This window comes from Oryzias melastigma, linkage group LG18, assembly GCF_002922805.2.
Source record: "Oryzias melastigma strain HK-1 linkage group LG18, ASM292280v2, whole genome shotgun sequence".
NCBI classification, from domain to species: Eukaryota; Metazoa; Chordata; class Actinopteri; order Beloniformes; family Adrianichthyidae; genus Oryzias; species Oryzias melastigma.
Window position 1 is genome coordinate 21,513,064 of NC_050529.1, and position 10,871 is coordinate 21,523,934.

General features: G+C 45.8%; 1 protein-coding gene across 1 annotated transcript in view; it reads right to left on the reverse strand.

Annotated features, from left to right (window-relative positions):
• Positions 1–6,449: 6,449 nt before the first annotated feature.
• LOC112156137 overlaps positions 6,450–10,871 on the reverse strand; it is an 8,801-nt gene continuing 4,379 nt past the window's right edge. Inside the window, exons 4-5 of the mRNA XM_024288314.2 lie at positions 6,714–6,811; positions 6,450–6,600 (exon numbers count right to left, since the gene is read on the reverse strand). Of these exons, the coding sequence (XP_024144082.2) occupies positions 6,535–6,600; positions 6,714–6,811 (164 nt within the window). The 3' untranslated portion in view covers positions 6,450–6,534. The remainder of the gene's footprint in view (positions 6,601–6,713; positions 6,812–10,871) is intronic.

A 10,871-nucleotide genomic window follows, 5' to 3' on the forward strand; every position in this document is an offset into this window, starting at 1 on the left:
TAAAGTGGCGGACGGTCCTGCAAACATGTCTCTAAGCTCTTTATTTTGCATATGAAACTCTGCATTACCGACCCTGATAGTCAGCGTCATTGATGATTTGATTTAGAGTCGCCAAAAGGTTCCGATCTGTAAATAAAGCTTCACGAGATGCTCCACGTCTTCCAGCTTCGAGCATGGCTCTGATAAACTGACAGTTTTCGTTTTCACCGGCATTCTCAGCATCACTGTCAGTGTCATTGCCAAATTGTGAGCTCTTACTTTACGCGCTGCCGGCTCAAATTGATAGGGCTTTACAGTCCTCAAACCACAAACACCCGGCGCCTCTGAATCAGCGTCACTTTTAGAACAAATGTTTCCACAATCTGAGTCTGAAGACAGAATTGTGGACCTTGAAATATCGCTGACATAGCTAGCTACGACACGCAAAGGAGAAGCCATCTTGCTATGTTGACCCCTGTTACGTCACACGCACCATGTGACCGAAACGAAGCTTTTCCCCCGAAGAGGAAATTTGCATATGGATTGGCCGCAAAAATGCCGTTTTATTTCAATATTTCTTGCTCAAAACACGGCAAAACATTTGGAAATAATAAATATAAGGCGAAATACAGTTAACACCGAAAATGACCCACAACACCATTACTAACCCTTTAAGTTCTGCACACTGGCTGCTGACAGCCGGTGGGATGACTATGCTTTGTTTGATATGCTCTATCAGGGTCTCTCAGAGCACGTCAAGGATGAACTGGCTGCCCGTGACTTGCCCAAGGATGTGAACAACCTCATCTCCTTAGCCTCTCGAATAGACCGCTGGATGCGGGAGAGGAAGGAGGAGAGGCTGAGCATGTCTTTGGTGCAAGGTTCCACCCAGTCTCGTGCCCTTCCCTCGAGACCATCAAGTCCAACTTACCCTCCAGCAACTGAAGACAAACCAATGCAGCTGGGTCCAACACGTCTCTCCCACGAGGAGATAGATGTATTAACAAAGGGCTCTGATTTTACTGTGTCTCTCCTGGCAACAGAATTAATGCATGTCCAGCAAAAGACCAGGCTCCATACGGAAGGGGAAGACGTGTGTGAGCTGTTCCATATCTTCCTCTTCCCAAGTGGATTCCCAGACCTGGCCTATTTTCATTTGAAAGGAAGGACTTTTTCTGAGACTGTGTTTATCGACTCTGGCTCTGACAATAATTTTGGGTCTGAGGAGGTGGTCTGCCGGAGGGGTATCAGAGTCCTCCCCTTACCACAGCCGCTCCTCATCAAGGCCATTGATGGCCACCTCATCACAGTCAGTCGTCTTAATACTGAACCAGTTAGGATGCAATTGGAGAACCATTTTGAGAAAATAAAATTTCATGTAATTCAGCAAACTGACTCACTTTTTCTGGGTCTATTCTGGTTGACAGTACACAATTCTCAGATCGATTGGGGTTCAGGGAGGATACTCGGTTGGGGTTCAGGGTGCCACAACACCTGCCTTCGCGCCATGGAGGTTCCTTCCTCAGGTCCCCAATCTGCTATGTTGGAGATGTATCCTGAGCTAGCCAAAGTCCCTACCGTCTACCACGATCTCAAGGAGGTTTTCAACAAGGAGAAAGCCTCATCTTTACCCCCCCCAACGCCCATGTGACTGTTCCATTGAACTGCTACCAGGTACGTCACCGCCCAGAGGCCATAAGTATCCTCCGTCAGGACCTGAGAAGGAGTCGATGGAGAGATACATCAAGGAGTCCCTGGCTGCTGGTCTGATATGTCCTTCCTCTTCTCCTGCTGGTGCTGGTTTCTTCTTTGTCAAGAAGAAGGACGGGGACTTCGACCATTCATCGATTATCAAGACCTAAAGCAGATCACTGTACGTAACAGGTGCCCTCTCCCTCTCATGTCTTCTGCCTTTAAACTACTCCAGGGGGCCATGATCTTCACCAAGCTGGACCTCCGCAATGCTTACCATCTGGCCGGAGATGAATGGAAGACGGCTTTCCACACACCCTCGGGTCACTTTGAATATCAAGTCATGCCGTTCGGTTTAACCAATCCACCTGCAGTATTTCAGAACCTGGCCAATGACGTCTTGGGAGACATGCTTAACAAATATGTTTTTGTCTACCTAGACGACATCCTGATTTTCTCCCGTACCAAGGCTGAACACGTCCAGCATGTTCGCACTGTACTCCAAAGACTGCTCCAGAACAAACTTTACGTCAAAGCAGAGAAATGCGAGTTTCACGTTTCTACCACGTCGTTCCTGAGTTTGGTGACTGAGAGTGGAAAGGTGAAGATGGATCCCAGTAAGGTCCAGGCGGTCCATGACTGGCCAAGACCCCGCAACCGCAAGCAACTTCAGCATTTCCTGGGGTTTTCTAATTACTACCGGTGCTTTATCAGAGACTACAGCCGGGTTGCAGCCCATTACATGTTCTCACGTCCCCTAAGAAAGCCTTTGTGTGGGAGGAGGAGGTGGTATAATAAATGTTCTAACAAGTAAACAGATGGACCAATTATTTCCTTTTGGCTAACATGAAAATCTAATGTATACATTTGTCCGTGATTCACCGATCGCCTCATTTCTAACATGTTTACATCACGTGACTGTCGGGTACGGTGGCCTTTTTAGCTCAGTTGTTCCACCCTCAGTTCGTTTCATATTCAGACTGAGGAATCCCAGAGCAAACTGAAGTTCAGTCCGATTGGAAACGAACCAAGACCACCCTGAAAGGTGGGTCCGAGAACGTTCCTGGTACAGCTGTGGTGCCAAGGTAGTTTTCCGCTGACAGGATACACATTCTGGCAGAGGATAACTACCTCTGTACCACAGCTCCGCGGAGAAAGTGGGTGTGTGTTTGTTGTAGTCTGGGGGCGGAGCTTGTAACACAGATTTTTCCTTGAGCATCATGCTTACATCAGCATGTTTCCAACTGCTTGTTTTCGTGGGTATGGGAGGGGCTGCTGCAGACAGTGCAGGTTTTTAAGGCAGTACTCTTAAATGTATGAACAGATCAAAAAAACACTTTGGGATTCTTTATAGTGAGGAATAAACAGTATAATGCACTTAAATAATAATGGGTGAGATTTCGCTGCGCTTTTCAGGACACTCAAAGCGCTTACATTGTGTATCCATTATTCATTCACACCTCATTCCTACTTGGTGATGGTAAGCTACTACTGTAGCCACAGCTGCCCTGGGGCAGGCTGACACTTAAAAACCCCAAAAGTATGGCCCCTTTAAAAGGAAGGAAAAGGAGGAAAAACAGGCCCAAAGCAGAGGTTTGTCTGAATGACGTCATGAACCCAGACATGGTTATAAATGCTTTTGTAGAGTTTATCAGAATAAAGGAGGCTGATCTAACCCGCCGTGTCTTCCTTATATTGTAAATGAGATATATAGTCAGTGTTTCCATGTAGCAATCAGTATAAAAGCTTTTAACAGTTTCCCATACGTGTCTGGAGGGTCTGGTTTAAATAAACATTTTTGGATAAGCGTCCAGCAGCAGATTTGACATGTAATGAAAGAAAAGCGTGCAAATATGACTCTCCGTTTGCGTTCGGTATAAACGCAGCATAAAACTTTCCTGATGGGACCTGGCTTGAATCATAAAGGTCCAATCACACCGAATGCGATTCACGTGGGAGAGGCGGCCAGTTTTATTGTTAAGTCAATGGCACCGACGTGAAATGAGGCGATCTCAAGTCCCACGCGGCGTCGCATCTACCAATCAGGAACTCAGCTTTGGTCATGTGACGTTTTCAGTGACTCAAGCAGCAGGTAGAATATTAATCAATGCAAACATTTTTGTCCTGAGCTTCCATTTACTTCCTCAACTCGCTGGGGCCGAATTATCAAGGGGGGGTGAGGAAGGTAAACTCTCTGGACAGATTGCTAGCCCCGCCTCCATTAGTCCAGCGGAGCGTGATATGCCGGCAGACAGACAGCCGCTGCAGGGTGCGGGGGCTGTCTGCTCGGGTCTTTTGAATTTAGTGACATTTTTCTTATTTCCAGCAAGACAATAATAACTCCAAAATTTGCATTTCCCGCAATAATGCTAGTGTGAATGCTTTTTGCTGAAAGTAGTCGCTGAAGATGCTGAAAGTTTTAGCTGAAAATGGTGATGAAATTTACTTTAATTGGTGAAGCGATTTTCTGAAAAAACAAAAGCTATTTGCAAAATGTTAAATTTGCTAAAAGACTGTAAAGTATGATAAATAACTATGAAAGTGTCATGGCTACAGAACACCTAAAGACCCAGACGCTGGAACCCGGAAGAAACACAGCGGGAGGCGAGCATGGCAGGTAAAAGGTTTTAATGGTGAGGTGAGGAGGTAGAGCTTGAGGTAGGTTCCTGGCATGAGGGAGAGGCGGGTGACGTCACTGGTGAGTTTCTCCACAGGAGTGGGTGGCCGTCAGGAATGGAGGTACGAGGAGGCAGAGGCTCGTGGTGTGACCGCAGGGAATCCGGGCTGAGGCTGATACGGGCGACCGCTCGTGAAAATGAGTTCATGAGGGTGAGCAGAGAAAGCATTAGATAAAGGTCAGGCGTGACGTGGCAAAAACAAGACTTTGACGAGGTGACCAACTATGCACCATCAGGGGCAACAGACTGGCGAGGAATGAAGGTCCTGGAGCTCCTTATAAGGCAGACGAAGGTAATGAGGTGAATGGTCGCAGCTGGGAGGAATCAGCAGCCAAGTGGAGAGGGGAGGGGGAGGAGACTGACAGAGGCAGCATGACAGAGAGAGCGCTGAGGTTAATCTAAATGTCTGAAATTTTTTTTTTTGTAAAATTGCTTAAAAATCCCTAATATATGAACATTTTGCAAAGATATTTAGTGTGTTGCTTAAATACTAGCTAAACTCCAAAATAGCCTCAAATTTCTCAGTAAACTAAATTAGTCAAAAATATTAGCCTGTTGCTAAAATATTAGTTAAACTCCAAATTTTTTGAAAATTACTATGAAAAAATGAAAACATATCACAAGAATATTTATAAAGGCTTGTTGCTAATCTACTTAAATTTTCTTTTTTTTCATTAATTTTCTATGGTGCATATTTTGCTCAATATTTAAAAAACTATAAAGTTTATGAATACCAAAAATATAAGCAGTAATGTTCTGAACAAGCTGAATGTTTCGATAGCAAGATTACTGAAATTGCTGAAAGTGTGATGAAGATTTTAAGTGCCGAACAAATTTACAGAAAGGAGCAGAAGAATCACTATAATGTGAATGCTTACTAAACATTCACACAAAGAAGGGCCCCTTTTTTGGAGGTTAATGTGGGACATCTTTCAAACTCAGTCACAGAGTCACAGAAACACTACGGAAGTGGCTGTCATGCAGACCCAGTCCCCGAGGTGAGATAGAAGCCCCGGTGACGGGGAAATATTTGATTAGAATAATCTCATAAACCAGACATAGAGATGTGATTACCAATGTTTTTATAGAACTATTCACAAAAAAAATGAACCTGATCTCTCGACATAACCCTCTCAAACTTCCACACATTGTAAGTGACACACAGACACCACTCCATGTCAGGCCTAGAACAGGCTTGAAGCTCCTCCCACACGCGGCCAAAGTGTCAAACTCAGAAACACATTTTTTGACAAGCGACGAGCAGAAAACTTGCTGCACGGCAAAAGGGGGGCAGGTCACACAACTTTGCCATGCGAATTGTATTCAGTGTGAATACACCTTAAGGCCCAGTCCGAATTCTTCCCTTCTCCCTCCCCTAAAATTTAAGGGGCATTTTTAGTGCAAGTGTGTCCGGAATTTTTTTATGTAAAATCCAAGAGAAAACTAGCACTTTTTTCACAAATCCTTTTAGCAGTTTGTCAAGAACTGCTCAGAAAGATAAAAATACTTTTCTTAAGTGTTTTAAGGACACTGAACCCTGAATTGCCTCTGGTGGGAGGTTGGCGCCAGTGTTCGGCAGCGGAGCCACCACCAGTGTGTGAATGTGTGTGTGAATGGGTGAATGGGTCTGTGACTGTGAAGCGCTTTGGGCCCTCGAAGGAGGGTAGAAAGCGCTATACAAGTATACACCATTTAAATCACTTTCACAGTTTGTCTTTGCAGAGCTGGAAGTTGGAGTTCTGGTTTGAAACATGAGCAGGTCTAAAGGTGAAGAATTGGTAAATCTGACCACACTTTAGTCTGGAGACTGTTTAAATTCAACAAAACAAAACGTATATTTGTTTACTTGAGAGCTTTCAAGCGGACAGTGAATTATCTGCATGATGCTCGCTGGTCTTGCAGCAAACTTCCTGTGTTTTCTGAGCTGTGAGACCACACTTTCCACTCAGGTAACTGTCACTGAACAAGCTGCACCCCCAGTAAAAGACACACACGTGGGGAAGTATGAGAAAACCGCAAAAAACAAAGTTTAGTCCTCTGAGGTTACAAAGCGTATGTCATGTTGATTTCAACGGCATTGATCACACGCATCAGAAAAAGTTTGGTTTAGATAGAAATAGATTTATTTACAGAAGGTTAGAAGACTATGGGTAAAAACATGATGAGGAGTAGCTGGTGGAGATCTTCATTCACTCTCTTTGTCCTCCACTTTCTCAAAGTAGGCCAGAGAGTTGTATAGTGGAACCTGGCACTGAAAGAAGAACATTTAAGAAGTTAATGCCATTTACAGAAATGCAACCTCAGATGTGTCATGAATGACAAATCCATGACAGGGTTGTATTTTTCTTCACTAAAGCCTCTCACCCACTGAGAAGACCCTCTGGAGGAGCTGGTGCTGTGCTTCTCCATCTCTGCTCCCGTAGAATCAAAGTGAAGAACATAGATCACCTCGGATGTGTATCCTAAGGCAGACACAAGTAGAGCAGCTTAGGTTTGCTCAAGGAAGAAAAAAACTTTACACATCAAGCCTTTAGTTTGTTTTTTAGGTTTCTCCCTGCTTCATACGTTTCTGCTGGTACTTCTCATATCAGATTCACAGGTGTTGAAATTAATAGCTGAATCCGAATTCTTTCCCTACCCCTACATCTTCTCACTACCTCTTCAATTGCCGGGGTATCTGGAGGGGTAATGGTGTCTGAAGTCATTTTTTAATTGTTCATGACATTGAAGGTTAGCAACATCCCATTTTGAAGAAACTCCTTCTATAATTTTCTGTTTGGAGGGATAAATGTAGGGATAGGGAGAAGACGTAGCGGAAAAGGAGGAATTTGGATTTGTCCAATGCGTGTCCATAAAAGGTCTTGGAGTTTCTGGACTCCCATCAGCCCCTTGCATCCCTGTTGAACTAACATTTCCAGATCCTGAGTCATGGGGAAAGTTAAAGAGCTGTTAAAAAAAATCTATGGGAAAAGGTAACTGAACTGTACAAAACAGGAAAATGATAGGATAAGACATCCAAGGAGCTGAGAATACAAGCCAGCAGTGTTCAAATGTTGATCAAGAAGTGGAAAGTGAGGGATTAGGTTGATACCAAACCACATTCACAGTAATTTCTGTCACAACTACCAGAAAAATGTTTACGGATGCAAGGAAACTGTCAGGGATGGTGGTGTAGGACCCAAATGCAGGAGACCAGATTTGGTGGCAAAAGCAAACATTTACTAAATAAACTCAAACATGACAAAACCAGGAGAACAAACCAGTGACAGAACAGAGCAGATGACAATGAGAAAAAAAAAAAAAAAAAAGACACTTAAATACACTGAGGTTGATTAACTAAATAAAAGCAGCCGTGGATGATTAACCTGAACAAGGTGGGTCTGATGGGGAAAACAGAACATGACAAAACCGAAGCACTAGATCATGACAGAAACACCTGCAAAAACCAAAGCTGTGATCCAGAACTCTGAAAAACTGTTATGGATGTTTCAAGATGTACAATAATGAGACACCCGAGAAATGGGGTGTATGTTCAAGTCACCAGAAGAAACCTTTTTTGCTCAAATGCCACAAAATAGCTGGCTCACAATATGCCAATCAGCTCAGACACAAGCCTGCAAAATCTGGACCGAAGTCATTTGGAGTGATGAGACCAAGATTCAACTTTTTGGGCCTCCTCAGTCCTCTCAGTGTCCCACTTCTTCTTAGCTAGTCTCTTATTCCGTACACACTCCTGCACCTCCTCATTCCACCACCAAGTCTCCTTATCAACTTTCGTTCCTGATGACACACCAAGTACACTCCTACCTGTCTCCCTGATCACATTAGCTGTAGTTATCCAGTGATCTGGGAGTACCTCCTGACCACCCAGAGCCTGTTTCAACTGTTCCTTAAAAGTCATGCAACAATCTTCTTTTTTCAGCTTCCACCAGTTTGTCCTCTTCTCTGTCTTTGCCCTCTCTTTCTTCATCTTCTTCACCACCAGAGTCATCCTACACACCACCATCCTGTGCTGTCTGGAAACACTCTCACCAACCACTACTTTACAGTCACTGATCTCCTTCAGATTACACCGTCTACACAAGATGTAGTCTATCTGTGTGCTTCTACCTCCGCTCTTATAGGTCACTCTATGTTCCTGTCTCTTCTCAAAGAATGTATTCACTATCGCCATTTCCATCTTTTTTGCAAAATCCACCACCATCTGTCCTTCTACATTCCTCTCCTGGATACCAAACCTGCCCATCACCTCGGTTTCCTGCACCAACATGACCATTGAAATCTCCACCAATGACAAGTCTCTCATTTCCAGGGATGCTCATCATCACTTCATCAAGATCCAACCAGAACTTCTCCTTCTCTTCCAGCTCACATCCTACATGTGGGGCATACCCACTAACAACATTAAACACCACACCCTCCATTTCTATCTTCAGACTCATCACTCTATCTGACACTCTTTTTGCCTCCACAACACTCCGAACAAACTCCTCCTTTAAGATCACTCCATCCATCCATCTTCTTCCGCTTTATCCGAGACCGGGTCGCAGAGGCAGCAGTCTAAGCAAAGATGCCCAGACTTCCCTCTCCTCGGCCACCTCCTCCAGCTCCCCTGGGGGGACCCCAAGGGGGTTCACAGGCCAGCCGAGAAACATAGTCTCTCCAGCGTGTCCTGGGTCTTCCCCAGGGCCTCCGCCCAGTGGGACATGCCTGGAACACCTCTCCAGGGAGGCGTCAAGGAGGCAGATGCCCAAGCCACCTCAACTGGCTCCTCTCGTTGCGGAGGAGAAGCGGCTCCCGAGCTCTCACCGGGTGACTGAGCTCCTCACCCTATCTCTAAGGGAGCGCCAAGCCACCCTCCGGAGAAAACTCATTTCAGCCGCTTGTAGTCGGGATCTCGTTCTTTCGATCACGACCCAGAGCTCATGACCATAGGTGAGTACTGGAACGAAGATCGACCGGTAAATCGAGAGCGTTGCTTTCTGGCTCAGCTCTCTTTTCACCACAACGGACCGGTACAGCGACCGCAAAATGGCAAAAGCCGCTCCAATCCGCCTGTTGATCTCACACTCCGATCTTCCCTCACTCGTGAACAAGACCCCAAGATATTTAACCTCCTCCACCTGAGGCAGGAGCACTCCACCCACCCAGAGAGGGCAAACTACCTTTCTCCGGTCGAGAACCATGGCCTCAGATTTAGCAGTGCTGACCCTCATCCCAGCCACTTCACACTCGGCTGCAAACTGCTCCAATGCATGCTGGAGGTCCTGGCTCGATGGAGCCAACAGAACAACATAATGTGCAAAGAGCAGAGATGAAATCCTGTAGTTCCCAAACCAGATCCCCTCCAGCCCCTGACTGCGCCTAGAAATTCTGTCCATAAAGACTATGAACAGAACCAAGCTCCTGCTCCGGTTGTACAGGTCGAACATGGTATTCGTTATGGACAAACTATGGTGAAAAACTATGACAAGATAACTCCTACTCCATTTCTCTTCCCATCTCCACCATGATAGAACAACTTTAACCCTGCTCCTAAGCTTCTAGCCTTGCTACCTTTCCACCTGGTCTCCTGGACACACAGTATGTCTACCTTTCTCATCTGCATCATGTCCACTAACTCTCTACCCTTTCCTGTCATAGTTCCAACATTCAAAGTCCCAACTCTAAGTCCAACACTCTTGACTTTCCTCTTCTCTCTCTTCCTACGAAGCTGCCTTCCTCCTCTCCTTCTTCCACCAACAGTAGTCCAATTTTCACCAGTACCCTGTCGGTGAACAGCACCGATGGCGGTCATTGTTAACCCGGGCCTCGACCGATCCGGTAGGGATTTCGTAGGTCTGATTTGCATATTTGATTTGGCAAAGATTTTATGTCGGATGCCCTTCCTGACACAACCCTCTGTATTTATCCGGGCTTGGGACCGGCACAATGAGACCCTGGCTTGGGCCCCCTCGTGGCTACATTAAATTAAACAAAACAACTAGCGCGTAAATATTAGGCTACCTCAAAAACAGCCTAAAAAATGAAGCCCAAATTACCCAAAACAGCTGATATGTATAAGCTAAACTCTAAAAAATCTTTGTACATACAAAATAGTCTCCACATTTAAACTAAACATAATGTACTCAATTCAACTGTAACAGCAGCTCACACGCTCCATCATACAAACCCATTCAGATAAAGACTTTCATTCTGTCGCACAAATGGTTAGTGCTAAGGTGAGCTGACACCTGTGCTCAGGTGAGTGTTTATGTTTCGCTGAGGTGGATGGTGATGGAATGTACTCAGGGGGGGAGCGCCCGGCCATCCCCACGCCAAGACCCAGCAGGTGTAGCCAAGACCCTCCAACAACCGCCATGGAGCCGCGGAGAGAAACCGCCCGCCGGGCAATCCCGCCGAGCACCCGGACCAGGGGACGCAGGAGCGCTGCAAAGGCCCCCCACACCCAAGAGCAGGAAGGCACAGGAACACGGAGAGTGCAGGCCCCAGCCCAGCCAGAGGAGCAGCCCCCCCACCCCG